The 16,952-nt window shown below is 45.1% G+C and overlaps 2 protein-coding genes across 5 annotated transcripts in view; one reads left to right on the top strand and one right to left on the bottom strand.

Annotated features, from left to right (window-relative positions):
• Positions 1-3,969: 3,969 nt before the first annotated feature.
• Positions 3,970-16,810, bottom strand: LOC110515920 (heparan-alpha-glucosaminide N-acetyltransferase). 4 transcript variants are annotated; one of them, XM_036973610.1, is made up of 17 exons: positions 16,473-16,804; positions 15,415-15,530; positions 15,202-15,338; positions 14,464-14,582; positions 14,295-14,364; positions 14,067-14,136; positions 12,747-12,927; positions 12,569-12,599; positions 12,202-12,362; positions 11,920-12,035; positions 10,683-10,804; positions 9,424-9,550; positions 9,236-9,322; positions 8,590-8,667; positions 8,187-8,257; positions 5,782-5,894; positions 3,970-5,358 (listed from the first exon to the last, which is right to left on the bottom strand). In XM_036973610.1, the coding sequence occupies exons 1-17, from the start codon at positions 16,639-16,641 to the stop codon at positions 5,177-5,179; spliced, it is 1,950 nt and encodes a 649-aa protein (XP_036829505.1). In that variant the 5' UTR covers positions 16,642-16,804; the 3' UTR covers positions 3,970-5,176. The 4 variants fall into 4 exon arrangements, with proteins under 4 accessions (XP_036829505.1, XP_036829506.1, XP_036829507.1 ...); XM_036973611.1 differs by lacking the exon at positions 16,473-16,804 and adding an exon at positions 15,916-16,045; XM_036973612.1 differs by lacking the exon at positions 3,970-5,358 and having other exon boundaries at positions 5,869-5,963; positions 16,473-16,808.
• The window catches only part of LOC110515921 (general transcription factor IIE subunit 2-like), a 32,866-nt gene continuing 32,114 nt past the window's right edge, over positions 16,201-16,952 (top strand). Inside the window, exon 1 of the mRNA XM_036973618.1 lies at positions 16,201-16,359. The gene's annotated coding sequence lies outside the window, so the exon portion shown is untranslated. The remainder of the gene's footprint in view (positions 16,360-16,952) is intronic.

The raw sequence follows: 16,952 nt of genomic DNA, 5'->3' as shown, positions 1-16,952 counted from the left end.
AAAGTTGCGAAGTCGCGCGAGAATAGAAAAACTCTCACAATAGACAAGAATGGGGTTAGACTCGATCTATCGCGAGATTATGCTCGTTTTTTTTCTCTCCCACAAGGTGAAACTCTAACTCGATTCCCACGCTTTTATAAACCATAAACTACAGTAGAGTGGTTGCTTTAGGAGTGAAGTTACACCTCACAGCATAATTGTAGCCTAAACTGTAGATTAAAATGTTATTCACAAAGTGAAGATGATATTGGTTTGCATTTACCAGTGAAAGGGGATTGGAGTGCACAGAGCTAGTTAACCCCGTGAGCCGTGAATACAATTTGCTAGATGACAAAAAAAAACAACTCACTGTTAAAACTATACCTCATTTCAAATTAAGCCAACTAGATTAATATTATTTTATTAATTGCGTTCACCAGATGGCACACATATAACACAGAAACCCAACAATAAATCTCACTGGGTGTGCACATTTTGGTTCCAGCCCAGCACAAACACACCCGATTCAACTAAACAACGGCTTTTGTCACACGTTGATGGAAACGACGTTGTAAAGTAAGAACAAAACGGCACAAGGACTTTACGCAAAAAGATCACATGTAATAGATTATATTTTATTAAAATAAAATAATTTAATGGGGAATCACATGGGACATTCAAATGTCTAAAACAATAACAAAAGGGAAAGAATGTCAGGATGTAAATAGGGCTTTATTCACTATATAGAGTAGCCTGCTACTTCTGACCAGGACCAATAGGGCTTTATTCACTATATAGAGTAACCTGCTACTTCTGACCAGGACCAATAGGGCTTTATTTACTATATAGAGTAGCCTGCTACTTCTGACCAGGACCAATAGGGCTTTATTCACTATATAGAGTAACCTGCTACTTCTGACCAGAACCAATAGGGCTTTATTCACTATATAGAGTAGCCTGCTACTTCTGACCAGAACCAATAGGGCTTTATTCACTATATAGAGTAACCTGCTACTTCTGACCAGAACCAATAGGGCTTTATTCACTATATAGAGTAGCCTGCTACTTCTGACCAGGACCAATAGGGCTTTATTCACTATATAGTGTAGCCTGCTACTTCTGACCAGGACCAATAGGGCTTTATTCACTATATAGAATAGCCTGCTACTTCTGACCAGGACCAATAGGGCTTTATTCACTATATAGTGTAGCCTGCTACTTCTGACCAGGACCAATAGGGCTTTATTCACTATATAGAGTAGCCTGCTACTTCTGACCAGGACCAATAGGGCTTTATTCACTATATAGAGTAGCCTGCTACTTCTGACCAGGACCAATAGGGCTTTATTCACTATATAGAGTAGCCTGCTACTTCTGACCAGAACCAATAGGGCTTTATTCACTATATAGTGTAGCCTGCTACTTCTGACCAGGACCAATAGGGCTTTATTCACTATATAGTGTAGCCTGCTACTTCTGACCAGGACCAATAGGGCTTTATTCACTATATAGAGTAACCTGCTACTTCTGACCAGGACCAATAGGGATTTATTCACTATATAGTGTAGCCTGCTACTTCTGACCAGGACCAATAGGGCTTTATTCACTATATAGAGTAACCTGCTACTTCTGACCAGGACCAATAGGGCTTTATTCACTATATAGAGTAACCTGCTACTTCTGACCAGGACCAAAAGGGCTTTATTCACTATATAGTGTAGCCTGCTACTTCTGACCAGGACCAATAGGGCTTTATTCACTATATAGAGTAACCTGCTACTTCTGACCAGGACCAATAGGGCTTTATTCACTATATAGAGTAGCCTGCTACTTCTGACCAGGACCAATAGGGCTTTATTCACTATATAGAGTAGCCTGCTACTTCTGACCAGGACCAATAGGGCTCTGGTCTAAAGTAGTACACTATATAGGGAATACAGTGCCACAGGGCTCTGGTCTAAAGTAGTGCACTATATATAGGGAATAGGGTGCCATAGGGCTCTGGTCTAAAGTAGTGCACTAAATAGGGAATAGGGTGCCATAGGGCTCTGGTCTAAAGTAGTGCACTATATATAGGGAATAGGGTGCCATAGGGCTCTGGTCTAAAGTAGTGCACTAAATAGGGAATAGGGTGCCATAGGGCTCTGGTCTAAAGTAGTGCACTAAATAGGGAATAGGGTTCTATAGGGCTCTGGTCTAAAGTAGTGCACTATATATATAGGGAATAGGGTTCTATAGGGCTCTGATCTAAAGTAGTGCACTACATAGGGAATAGGGTGCCATTTGGCACAAGCTTTATTTCCATTTGAGTCATTCAGCAGACGCTCCCCACTGAGCACAGACAGTCTAATTCAACGCCTATTGCCCGTTGGTTCGAAGTAATTGAATTGAAATGCCGTGGTAACAACATTGATTCAACCAGTGTATGCCCAGTGGGTCTTACCCTGAGTGAATAACAACAGGGAGTGAATACATTTCCCTATTTATTTCAGATGTTTCTGTTTGTTTTTGTTTGTTTGTTGGTACTGTATTATTAAATAGCACTGCTAGTCGTCTTTGGTCGCATTTAAAAGATACCGATACAATTTATTCACAATGATGAAATGTACACATATCACATTATTTGCATGAGCTTAAGGTCGATATATATATATATATGTTCATTTTTTTTTTACAGTTTAATTCATTAACCACACCGTTAAAAACACAAATACTAGTACTTGGGCGAAGGATTCAGTAACAGAAGTTTACAGTTGTCTGAATTTGGTATAAATCATCAATCAGTGTTGCATGAATAGTTGTGCCCTGCCATTCTTTGTGCTCATTTACATATCATACAGTACAATTACCTAAAAGAAAGTCCTAAATTACATCCTAAAATGGTGCCCTTTGTAGTGCACTCCTTTCTGACCAGGACCCACATGGCTCTGGTTAAAAGTAGTGCACTATAAAAAAAGGGAATAAGGTGCTATTTGGGACTTAGACTTGTTTTTTTCTTCTGTAGAGTTTTTGACACAATGCTTGTATGTTCATATGGAGGGTCATTCCACGAAATAAGGTCCTTTTGCATCCCTTTTATATTTTAAGTAGAAAAATAAAAAAAAGCCTGTTATATTAAATGAAGCTCCCTTTTAATATAGACCACATGGAAAATTCAATAAATCTGATTTTTTGGGGGGCAAAACAAACTAAATGTGTGGTGCCCCGCCCCCCTTCTGATTTTGACAGCTGTACACATGGTGAGTTATTTCTACAATATACTTTTTTTTACATGAATAAAGCCTTGTTAAAGTGACATAATTCAGCATTTTGACACGCCCCCCCCTCCCCCCCTTTGCACCCACTGCGACTTCTTCTAGGAAGATTTCAACCGACTTAAAACCCCCTAAAAAAATGTCTCCCAAGTTTTCACCATCATTGTAAAGCCCTAGTTATTTTTGTTATTATGACAAAAAAAGTCATTTTCTAAAGATTATTTAGGGATTAAATGAACTGTCCCTCATTTTAAAGTCAACCCCTGTTACGTGAACTGAAGTCTCATTTTAATAGGGAAAAATTATTCATTTTTAATTTATTTATTATTTTTTTCAAAAAGAGACATTGAACATCTAATAGGCAAATCATGTAAAATCAGGTGAGCTGGTTTTAGTTTTTATGGCCATTTTCTGGCGTTTTGTGGTGGAAAACTGAGCGTGTCGAGCATTATAAGTCAACCCTGTTACCCATAGACAAGACAGGCTAGAAATGTTTTAACAATTAAACATTTTTTGGGGTGATTCTTGCATTTAAAATTGCCACTCCCTGTTGCACACAAGCTTTCCTTCTCCTGTCACAAATGGGATTTACGGCAGATTTACGATGATCATCAACCCGGTTAGTTTAGTTGGCATTGAATAGGCACCTACTGTAGTACTCTTGAGATGGGGAAAACATGTGATGATGTTGAATATGAGCTCTTTATGACAATATTAAAGTGAGGTGAAATCAAACTTTTTTTTTTTTTTTTTTTACACTTCTGAAAAAGGCACTGAATTTGTGGAATGACCCATGAAATGTACACATACAGATAGGTTTGCGGGTTTGTTCAGCCGTCATTCATTTCCTCGATGACTTTGGCAATAAAAATAAACACAAAAAGACAATGTCATTAATTAGTACAAGTTATTTCAACTGTCTGGCATTGGTAGTTTCAGTCCCAAGAGAACTAACAGGTGCTCGTACTCGCACAAACGAGAATCAACACATTGGTATTATCCATGGTACACTATTCCATACCGGTTTGGCTGTACACTCTATTTTTTTTAAAGTCCAGTTTGATCCCACATGTATGTCACACACATCCCAGTGACCTCTGACCTGTGTGTCCGTAGTTACAGTGTAGCGTAGACCAGAGCCTGTAGCATTGTTTCCATCAACTCTACTTTCTTGAACTGTATTTTTGGTTACGGGCTCGTAAGTAAACATTTCACGGTAAGGTCCACCACGCCTGTTGTATTCGGCATTTCACGGTAAGGTCCACCACGCCTGTTGTATTTAGCATTTCACGGTAAGGTCCACGCCTGTTGTATTCGGAGCATGGGACTAATAACATTTGATTTGATGAGCAGAAAAATGGTAATCATGGTTTCCAGAGTTTCCGTGTCTCAGACCAGCCTTTTCCTGAGTGATATGTTCCCTTCTCAAAAACATCAGCGTCAAGCAAGGAGAGCACACGAGGAAAGGAAACAAGGAGAGGAAACGCTTTACACTATTCCCTTTTTTAAAAAGGAAGCTGGAGAAAGGATACAAGGAATTGATGAAAGACAAGTGAAATGCAACCCAGACAAAAGATCTTCAAAAGACACAAGGAGTTGAGGAGACTATTGAGATACGGCCCAGCTCGACATCTCCGAGTGAGTGGATCGTTGATTAAAGGACACAAGGAATTGAGGTGACTTGAGATACGGCCCAGCTCGACATCTCCCAGTGGATCGTTGGTTAAAGGACACAAGGAATTGAGGAGACTATTGAGATACGGCCCAGCTCGACATCTCCCAGTGAGTGGATCGTTGGTTAAAGGACACAAGGAATTGAGGAGAGTAGATCCTTCAGAAAGACTTGAGAAAATACTTATGAGACGCAGCCCGGCCCCTTCAGACCTTCCCCCTAAATCTTTAGAGGTCTTGAAGAAAGACTATTTGAAACGCGTCCTGGCCCTCTAGATCTTCCAGAAGATGTTCTTCCTGTACAGCAGGAAGGAGATGAGGACCCAGCAGGAAGTGGCCAATAGGTTCTGGGTCAGGTGCTCTGCGTGGGATTGGCTGTCCGTCATGCGCCAGCGGAACGGGAAGTACTCCTCCAGGACCTCGTGGCCCACGTACACCAGGATGGAGTTCATACCTGGGGGGTCAAAGGTCAGGATTAGAGCACAGGGGGTCAAAGGTCAGGATTAGAGCACAGGGGGTCAAAGGTCAGGATTAGAGCACAAGGGGTCAAAGGTCAGGATTAGAGCACAAGGGGTCAAAGGTCAGGATTAGAGCACAAGGGGTCAAAGGTCAGGATTAGAGCACAAGGGGTCAAAGGTCAGGATTAGAGCACAGGGGTCAAAGGTCAGGATTAGAGCACAGGGGTCAAAGGGATTGTTCAGGGAGTTGCGTAAACAATTTTAAGATAGAAATGTATAGTTTAGAACAGACGTGATTCTCCCGTCACGCAGAATAGGGATCGTTGTCAGATCTACGTGTTACATTTCTATATATGCAGATTGAAATATATAAAAATGTACAAAGCAGAGGTGCTGACACAGAACTAGTTAGTTCTCACCGGGGTAGTAGAAGGGCGCCCCAGACCACCACCTCTTCACATCTACTGTGTAGTAGATCAACACCAGGAGCAGCAAGGCAAAACACGCCAGGGTGGTCACGTAGGAGAGAGACCTGACAGACAACTCAGAGGTCGGTTATTCCACACCATTAACACGGATGATTCCAGTATCGCCATGGTAACTAAATAAAAAAACACAAAGCTGAAACTGTTTGGTGCTTTAAAAACCTGCCGGATGTAAAATATGGGGTTCTGTAGCTTGGAGAACAAATACAATGTGACTCCGGATGACATAATGATGTTTGTTTCCAACATTAGGGCTGTTTTCCAACATCAGGGCTGTTTCCAACATCAGGGCTGTTTTCCAACATCAGGGCTGTTTTCCAACATCAGGGCTGTTTTCCAACATTAGGGCTGTTTTCCAACATCAGGGCTGTTTTCCAACATAATGATGTTTTGTTTCCAACATCAGGGCTGTTTTCCAACATAATGATGTTTTGTTTCCAACATTAGGGCTGTTTTCCAACATCAGGGCTGTTTTCCAACATAATGATGTTTTGTTTCCAACATTAGGGCTGTTTTCCAACATCAGGGCTGTTTTCCAACATAATGATGTTTTGTTTCCAACATTAGGGCTGTTTTCCAACATCAGGGCTGTTTTCCAACATAATGATGTTTTGTTTCCAACATCAGGGCTGTTTTCCAACATAATGATGTTTTGTTTCCAACATCAGGGCTGTTTTCCAACATAATGATGTTTTGTTTCCAACATTAGGGCTGTTTTCCAACATCAGGGCTGTTTTCCAACATAATGATGTTTGTTTCCAACATAAGGGCTGTTTTCCAACATAATGATGTTTTGTTTCCAACATTAGGGCTGTTTTCCAACATAATGATGTTTTGTTTCCAACATTAGGGCTGTTTTCCAACATCAGGGCTGTTTTCCAACATAATGATGTTTTGTTTCCCAACATCAGGGCTGTTTTCCAACATCAGGGCTGTTTCCCAACATAATGATGTTTTGTTTCCAACATCAGGGCTGTTTTCCAACATCAGGGCTGTTTTCCAACATCAGGGCTGTTTTCAAACATCAGGGCTGTTTTCCAACATAATGATGTTTTGTTTCCAACATCAGGGCTGTTTTCCAACATCAGGGCTGTTTTCCAACATCAGGGCTGTTTTCAAACATCAGGGCTGTTTTCCAATATAATGATGTTTTGTTTCCAACATCAGGGCTGTTTTCCAACATAATGATGTTTTGTTTCCAACATCAGGGCTGTTTTCCAACATAATGATGTTTTGTTTCCAACATCAGGGCTGTTTTCAAACATCAGGGCTGTTTTCCAACATAATGATGTTTTGTTTCCATCATCAGGGCTGTTTTCCAACAACATAATGATGTTTGTTTCCAACATCAGGGCTGTTTTCCAACATCAGGGCTGTTTTCCAACATAATGATGTTTGTTTCCAACATCAGGGCTGTTTTCCAACATAATGTTTGTTTCCAACATCAGGGCTGTTTTCCAACATCAGGGCTGTTTTCCAACATAATGATGTTTGTTTCCAACATCAGGGCTGTTTTCCAACATCAGGGCTGTTTTCCAACATCAGGGCTGTTTTCCAACATAATGATGTTTGTTTCCAACATCAGGGCTGTTTTCCAACATAATGATGTTTGTTTCCAACATCAGGGCTGTTTTCCAACATCAGGGCTGTTTTCCAACATCAGGGCTGTTTTCCCACATCAGGGCTGTTTTCCCAACATCAGGGCTGTTTTCCCAACATCAGGGCTGTTTTCCCAACATCAGGGCTGGTTTCCAACATAATGATGTTTGTTTCCAACATCAGGGCTGTTTTCCAACATCAGGGCTGTTTTCCAACATCAGGGCTGTTTTCCCACATCAGGGCTGTTTTCCAACATCAGGGCTGTTTCCCAACATCAGGGCTGTTTGTTTCCAACATCAGGGCTGTTTGTTTCCAACATCAGGGCTGTTTTCCAACATCAGGGCTGTTTGTTTCCAACATCAGGGCTGTTTTCCAACATCAGGGCTGTTTTCCAACATCAGGGCTGTTTTCCCAACATCAGGGCTGTTTTCCAACATCAGGGCTGTTTTCCAACATCAGGGCTGTTTTCCAACATCAGGGCTGTTTTCCTAAAGAAGGTAAATCAGCTTTGTTTTCTGTGTTCTTGCCACGACACTAAAGAGTCCCGGCCCTACTAGGAAATACCAAGGGCCAGTTTCCCGCACACAGATTAGCCTAAAACTAGTCCTGGACCAAGAAACATGCTCAATGAAAAGTCTTCATTCAAAGTGCTCTTTAGTCCAGGACTAGATTTAAATCAGTGTCCAGGAAACTGGCCCTGAGAGTGTTAAACTGCATTATAAGAGGTCTGGTCTCCTTACCATAGATTCTTGTTGATGGGGATGAAGCCTTCATTTAGTGAACATTTGGTCAGAACGGCTGATATGATTCCCTGGAGAGATAAACATTTACATACATCATCACACTGACCGGGAACATACAGGCACGGTGAGGACGGAAATACTATGTTACTATGTCTCAGTGTTGCCATATGGAGACATATGGAGAGGTTTAGTCTGATCTGGTCTGACAGACCAAGGCTGTACCAAGGCTGCGTGATAGACCAAGGCTGTACCAAGGCTGCCCGATAGACCAAGGCTGCCCGATAGACCAAGGCTGCCCGATAGACCAAGGCTGCGCGACAGACCAAGGCTGCCTGATAGACCAAGGCTATATACCAAACAGCTAATACAGTAATGACAAACAGCAACGTGGTCGTCTCACCAGAACCAGGCTCCATATGAGAAACCGGGCCATTATACTGGAATGCTGATCCTTGTAGTGGAGGAGAATCTTTCCTGCCTGGATTCAGATATCAGGGACAAAAAAAATGGACCCTCAAAGTTAATCCCAGTTATTACATTAGACGGATCCATTCAGTTAGGCTGAAACATGCAACTCCACGTCTGCAACTCCACACATCGGTCTGGTAGTGTAGAAACAGAACCACTGGAAAGAGAAGGAACAAGGGAAGGAATGTGTGAGAGAAACACAGATTAGTTTGGATGCAGAGAAGGAGTGTTGAGACAGACAGACAGACAGACAGACAGACAGAAACAGAGAGACAGACAGAAACAGAGAGACAGAAACAGAGAGACAGAAACAGAGAGACAGAAACAGAGAGACAGAGACAGACAGACAGATTAGTTTGGATGCAGAGAGGAGTGTTGAGACAGACACAGACAGACAGACAGACAGACAGACAGACAGACAGATTAGTTTGGATGCAGAGAAGGAGTGTTGAGACAGACAGACAGATTAGTTTGGATGCAGAGAAGGAGTGTTGAGACAGACAGACAGACAGACAGCAAAAGAAAGAGACAAGAGAGACAGCTGACAGAGCGAGATAGTGAATGATAATTGCAGTGACCTGTAGTCCCAGGAAAGCCATGAGGACAGAGTTGATGCTGCCAAGGACTCCCTCTGGATCAAAGGGCAGGTGAGACTTGTAGATCACCTGAAGAATGAACGCGCCACGTTACGAGAGAAACCACCCACCTGCAGAAAGTGTTTTTTTTTTAATCTTTGTTGCCTGAAACAAGTCGGCGTTTCACTCACCCGTGAGGAAGGGGTTTGGTAGATGTGGTTCTCTCCCAGTAGCCAACGGTCTACATATCCAGCTGCTCCCCCAGTGCAGTTTGGGTACTGGCCCATGTCCCCAATACCACCCGGGCCCAAATAACCACTAAGGAGAGAGAAGATGATGGTTAGTGGAGGATTTATCTCCTACTTCCGATCACCTCCGGCCACCCTCAGACTCATGGACATGGATTCAATCATATATGAACTATATCATCGTCCGTCAACAGTACAACTCAAGGCAACTACTGTCAGACGAGGCGTATGTAAATACTGGAAAATCATCTCCGTTGTGTTGGATTCGATATTGATTTGATTCGATATTAATTCGATTCGATATTGATTCGATATTGATTCGATTCGATATTAATTCGATATCGATTCGATATTGATTCGATATTAATTTGATTCGATATTGATACGATATTGATTCGATATCGATTCGATATTGATTCGATTTCGATATTGATTCGATATTGATATTGATTCGATACGATATTGATTCGATTCGATATTGATTCGATATTGATTCGATTCGATATTAATTCGATATTTATTCGATTCGATATTAATTCGATATTGATTCGATATTGATTCGATTCGATATTAATTCGATTCGATATTGATTCGATTCGATATTAATTCGATTCGATATTGATTCGATTCGATATTGATTCGATTCGATATTGATTCGATATTGATTCGATTCGATATTGATAGAGAAGAAGCATGGAATATTAGGAGTGAAAGAGACTGGGTTTTATGTCAGAAGTGAATGGTTCTCTGTAGAAAGACAGATGGCTGTGGAATGTGTTGGGTGGGATGGGAGCAGAGCACCGTGTTGATACCAGTGAGACAGACGGACGGACATCTGTGGATTAGATGAAGGAGGGGTTGAGGTCAGGAGGTGAGGACAGATTCTCACAAGAGAGTAACTAATAAGGGTTTGGAATCCTGTTTCTCTCTTCCTGTAGAACCATAAGATGTAAGGATTGGAGAGGAGGAGGAGTGTCTTACGTGGGATATAAGTATCTGTGATGTGAGAAATGTTGGGTTGTCTGAATTACAGCTGTAATTTGGGGAGAATTAAACCTGGTTAAAGCTTATCTAGCGTCCGTGAGTTATTTACTCTGAACAATAACAACCTTCCAGTTGTCATTCATCCTGCGACAGACGCCTCCCACTGAATCTTTGTTGTCTCAATGTGTTCACGGCCATAGTCTTCCCTCTGAACTCACCTTGGGCAGTCAGGAACAGGGAGCAGGAAGGTGAGACAGAGCCACACGGTTTCCAAGACGACCACACACAGCCAGGCTGGCCAGTAGAGCAGGAACTCACGAGCAGGGTACCACCAAGCATCCTGGGTAAAAAAAACAAAACAACAACACCAAAACAAAACAAGCATTTTGGTCACTATGGAAACAACACCGACCAGCAGACAGCTCAACATTAACACCAAGTGAAATGGAAGGCTGGTCTGACCACGGGGTCATAAGGCTGGTCTGACCACGGGGTCATAAGGCTGGTCTGACCACGGGGTCGTGAGGCTGGTCTGACCACGGGGTCGTGAGGCTGGTCTGACCACGGGGTCGTGAGGCTGGTCTGACCACGGGGTCGTGAGGCTGGTCTGACCACGGGGTCGTGAGGCTGGTCTGACCACGGGGTCATGAGGCTGGTCTGACCACGGGGTCATGAGGCTGGTCTGACCACGGGGTCATGAGGCTGGTCTGACCACGGGGTCATGAGGCTGGTCTGACCACGGGGTCATGAGGCTGGTCTGACCACGGGGTCATGAGGCTGGTCCGACCACGGGGTCATGAGGCTGGTCCGACCACGGGGTCATGAGGCTGGTCCGACCACGGGGTCATGAGGCTGGTCCGACCACGGGGTCATGAGGCTGGTCCGACCACGGGGTCATGAGGCTGGTCCGACCACGGGGTCATGAGGCTGGTCCGACCACGGGGTCATAAGGCTGGTCCGACCACGGGGTCATAAGGCTGGTCCGACCACGGGGTCATAAGGCTGGTCCGACCACGGGGTCATAAGGCTGGTCTGACCACGGGGTCACGGTCATAAGGCTGGTCTGACCACGGGGTCATAAGGCTGGTCCGACCACGGGGTCATAAGGCTGGTCCGACCACGGGGTTATAAGGCTGGTCTGACCACGGGGTCACGGTCATAAGGCTGGTCTGACCACGGGGTTATAAGGCTGGTCTGACCACGGGGTTATAAGGCTGGTCTGACCACGGGGTTATAAGGCTGGTCTGACCACGGGTTATAAGGCTGGTCTGACCACGGGGTTATAAGGCTGATCTGACCACGGGTAGGTTGTCCAGGCGGTTTCTGACCACACACAGATCCAACCATGGTTATAACATGGTATAACATGGTGTGTTATAACAGTATAATAACAGTTTATTTACAGAGGTCCTGTTCATTCTATGAGTATATAATGAGATGTATTCTGAGACTGACCACAGGAAGGTTGTCCAGGCTGTTCCAGGCCACACAGAGGTCCAGAGAGACCACCACGAGATAGGAGAAGGCCAGACGCTGAAGCACGCCAGGGATACGCAGGGAGTCCCACGATACTGTAGTATACACACACACACACACACACACACACACACACACACACACACACACACACACACACACACACACACACACACACTTTAGAAGAGTGAAACATTGTAAAGGAGTGAGCACGTGTGTGTGTCTGTACGTAAGTGTGTGTGTGTGTGTGTGTTTACTGACGTGGTCCCTGGCAGTAGTTGGGGTTGATGATGAGGAGTCCTATGAGGAAGAGCTGAACACTCCTCCAGACCGCCTTGGTGAACAAAGAGAAACGTGACAAACCACACCGCAGGGCTGAGCTGACAGACAGGGATATAGATGTGCCCATGATGAACACAAACCTGAGAGAGACACACAGAGAGAGAGAGACAGAGAGAGAGACACACAGAGAGAGACACACAGAGAGAGACACACAGAGAGAGACACACAGAGAGGCACACACTTCACTAGAGGCACACAGTTTCCTCCTATGGAGCAAAGTTAGATTTCCTCAATAAAAAGACGAAACATTTAGTCCTTAAATACAAAATAGAAAAACTGATATTACCAGGGAAAGACCAAATCAGCAACTGTGAGTCCTGTGAAGAGAGGGGGAAAAAAATAGTCATTTTAACAACGCAGTCGTCTAATTTTTCCTGAACATATTGTTGGATCTCCGGGACCCCGCTAAAAACCAACCGAAGTGTGGACGTAACATTTTTCCTATTCAGAATGGTGGGACTCACCGTTCCAGCTCTCGTGTCTGAAGAACCAGTACCTCCCTCCTCCGTAGTTCACAAACACCATGACGACCAGGGACAGCCCTCTGAAAGTGTCCAGGGATCGGAGCCTCCGGCTGGGGGTGGCGGGGCCGGGGAGGATGGTGTCTGTGGCCGTCTCCACCGTCCTGCATGGAAACCCCAGGTCCTAGGAGGAAAGGGGAGAGGAAGTCAAAAAGGTGTTAGTGCTGGGCGGGAACAAAAGCCTGCATACCCTGTATAGTATTAGCTCTCCAGGACCAAGGATATTGAACGATGCTTTAGGAGCACAGTTCAGCCACGTTGAGAAGAAAATATAACTCTGAACCCAACAAAAGAACACTAAAACTCCCCTCAACTCTAGCGACCCCTCTGACCCCTCCGATCAACTCTAGCGACCCCTCTGACCCCTCCGATCAACTCTAGCGACCCCTCTGACCCCTCCGATCAACTCTAGCGACCCCTCCCCGATCAACTCTAGCGACCCCTCTGACCCCTCCGATCAACTCTAGCGACCCCTCTGACCCCTCCGATCAACTCTAGCGACCCCTCTGACCCCTCCGATCAACTCTAGCGACCCCTCCCCGATCAACTCTAGCGACCCCTCTGACCCCTCCGATCAACTCTAGCGACCCCTCTGACCCCTCCGATCAACTCTAGCGACCCCTCCCCGATCAACTCTAGCGACCCCTCTGACCCCTCCGATCAACTCTAGCGACCCCTCTGACCCCTCCGATCAACTCTAGCGACCCCTCTGACCCCTCCGATCAACTCTAGCGACCCCTCCCGATCAACTCTAGCGACCCCTCTGACCCCTCCGATCAACTCTAGCGACCCCTCCCCGATCAACTCTAGCGACCCCTCTGACCCCTCCGATCAACTCTAGCGACCCCTCTGATCAACTCTAGCGACCCCTCTGATCAACTCTAGCGACCCCTCTGACCCCCCCGATCAACTGCAGCGACCCCTCCCCGATCAACTGCAGCGACCCCTCCCCGATCAACTGCAGCGACCCCTCCCGATCAACTGCAGCGACCCCTCCCCGATCAACTCTAGCGACCCCTCCCCGATCAACTCTAGCGACCCCTCCCCGATCAACTCTAGCGACCCCTCCCCGATCAACTCTAGCGACCCCTCCCCGATCAACTCTAGCGACCCCTCCCCGATCAACTCTAGCGACCCCTCCCCGATCAACTCTAGCGACCCCTCCCCGATCAACTCTAGCGACCCCCCCCGACCCCTCCGATCAACTGTAGCGACCCCCCGTTCTAGAACTAAGTCTGGAGAATGAACACCACAGAGACTCACTGAGTTGATGAGCCTCTCAGTTTCCATGGAGTTGCCCAATCGGAACATCAGATTCTTCACCACGTCCAGCCTGTGCCATACAAGACATAACCAATCGATTAGGAGAAGCCTCTGATCATCTCTCCACACAGAAAGGCAAAATGGCTCAAGACAACGGGATGACATACGGTAAACAAACATATTAAATGGAAACGTGTGTTTATGTTTTCTAAAGTAATCCAAACCTACCCCATGACAGTAGCTCCAATAGCAGACAGTATAGCCAGTCCCGTGAACAACAGAAAGGCCACCATGATGGCTTTAAGGACAGAAAAGCATTTCATTGTTCAAGATAATGGTTTCAGAGCATAAACATTAGTGAGTGAGTGAGTGAGTGAGTGAGTGAGTGAGTACTCACGCAGGTAGCTGTTGACCGTTTCTGTGTCAGTGATCATGGAACAGTTGACCACTGAGGAGTCATTCAGGTTCTTGACCCACAGAGAGTAGTTACCATGCTCCCAAAAGTGGTAATGAACCCTGGGGAGGAGACAGGAAACTACTACCAGTGAGTGTGTTCTTTGTACTTCCTAGATATCGTATTTAATTGAATTATACCCCACAGTCCAAAATCCAGCTGTAGACACTGAGGTCCAATACTTTCAGATCTATAATAAAAGTGTGAGTCCCAAACTGTATCCTTCTCCCTATATAGTGCACTACTTTAGTAGAGCCCTGGTCTAAAGTAGTACACTATATAGGGAATCGGGCTCTGGTCTAAAGTAGTGCACTATATAGGGAATCAGCCTCTGGTCTAAAGTAGTTCACTATATAGGGAATAGGGCTCTGGTCTAACGTAGTTCACTATATAGGGAATCGGGCTCTGGTCTAAAGTAGTTCACTATATAGGGAATAGGGCCCTGGTCTAAAGTAGTGCACTATATAGGGAATAGGGCCCTGGTCTAAAGTAGTTCACTATATAGGGAATAGGGCCCTGGTCTAAAGTAGTTCACTATATAGGGAATAGGGCCCTGGTCTAAAGTAGTTCACTATATAGGGTATGGACATAGGGCCAGGAGTGGTAGTTGGTTAGTTAGTTAGTAGTGGTAGGGTTGATAGGTCCAGGCTCACGGTGGTGTGTGTGTGTGTGTGTACTTACGTGCAGAGTTCCAGGCTGACGGGGCTGCTGTTGAGCTGCAGGGTGATGCCATGCTGTGTGCCCACGGTGAAGTCCATTGAGCTGGTTAAGCCTGGTCCAGGGCCCGCTGGCACCACACCCAGGGGCTGGTACACACACTGGAGCACAGGAGTACAATGACGACAACAGTGTGTGTGTGTGTGTGATAGATACAACAGTAAAGGTCAGTCTTACCTGATAGCAGTGGTCTGATAGCCAGCTCACGACCATCTCAGCGTCCAGCTCATTGTTCACAGTGAGAGAGGCCTCGTCCATCTTTACTACTGCAGTCTTATGCCGGGGGTGGCATACTGGAGAACACACACACAGACAAAGAGACAGAGAGAGACACACAGAGAGACAGAGAGAGAGACAGAGAGAGACACACATAGAGACAGAGCGAGAGACAGAGAGAGAGAGAGACAGAGAGAGAGAGAGACAGAGAGAGAGAGAGAGAGAGAGACAGAGAGACAGAGAGAGACCGCAGATCTGATAAGAATAGTCACACAGTCTGATGAGCAGTGGCGTACATAGACCGTGTACAGTGGTCCATCAGTACAGGCCTCCACTGCAGTAGCTGCTTAGTGACCACTACTCTCCTCGTTGTTGACAACCGTTTACCTCGAATAAAAAATAAACTGCTGTAGACTATTCTTCAAATATCACTGTCCTCATCTTGGCATGCACAGTACTTACCAGGAAGTCAGCCTCTAAACCAATGTGATCGGTAGCTAGCTAGCCAAGACTAGGCTCAAGTCAACAGCCTTCAGACTGCCGCTAGTTACTGAACCTCGACAGAGGGGAGGGAGGGAGGCATGACGTTATGGCTTTCACACTCTCCCGATATCATGTGATTTATTAAAATACGCTTCTCCTAGAAGTGGAATAAATAACTCTCCCCGAGGAGCCGGGAGGTTTAAACGGTGCTGTGATACAGGGCTGTTAGCTAAACCGGCTGACATTGTCCTAGGTAACATTAACTACACACCGTTGTAGTTGATAGGAGATTCCCTAAGTTAGCATTAGCATTAGCTACTGTTGTCACTACCGCATCTGTCGCTTCTTACCACCAGACGAGGAAATGAAACCCCCGAATTGAGTCATTTCAATCATTTGTGGCATAAACTTTCAGACAAAAGAGTGAGTTTTCCTATTGTTTAGCTCGATAACTAACGTTAGCACTGGGAGATTTTTTTGTTGTTGTTGTTAACTAACACAGATCGATTTAATGAACCATTCATCATTTTACTTACAGGGGATTTCTGCCAGGCAAATGGCAACCAGCAAAGCAATCACTGCTAGGAAAAACACCTTGTAATGTTTTTCTGGCTGTGCCATGTTGATGTTTTTCTCCCTTCCCTCCCGGTCCCCACCGCCCGAATATATGCCTTTGTGTTTTCTCTTTATTTTGCCTCTTTCCATAACACTTCCGATCCCACCTTGTTTTTTACATGCTAGTGGGAGCGAGGAGGGTCAAAGTACGATTACATAACGGTGCTGCACGGGAATCAACTCGTGATGAGTGCGAATCTGTGCGATTTCCAGTAGCAGTGCGTGTGTAAAATCACTTGGGAAGCCATGTCCATAGTCCTGATTTGTGTGTGTGTGTGTTGTGTGTGTGTGTGTGTGTGTGCGCGTTCGTGCAAGTAGAAACACATGTTGACTCAACCTACTTTTAGAGAAAAGCAAATGTCATCCTCCTCTCTTGCATGTTGATGAAATGCTCTATCACT

Source organism: Oncorhynchus mykiss, unplaced genomic scaffold, assembly GCF_013265735.2.
Source record: "Oncorhynchus mykiss isolate Arlee unplaced genomic scaffold, USDA_OmykA_1.1 un_scaffold_276, whole genome shotgun sequence".
In the NCBI taxonomy this organism is placed as follows: Eukaryota; Metazoa; Chordata; class Actinopteri; order Salmoniformes; family Salmonidae; genus Oncorhynchus; species Oncorhynchus mykiss.
Note: the sequence above shows the minus strand (reverse complement) of the source record. Positions and strands in the feature narration are given on the sequence as shown.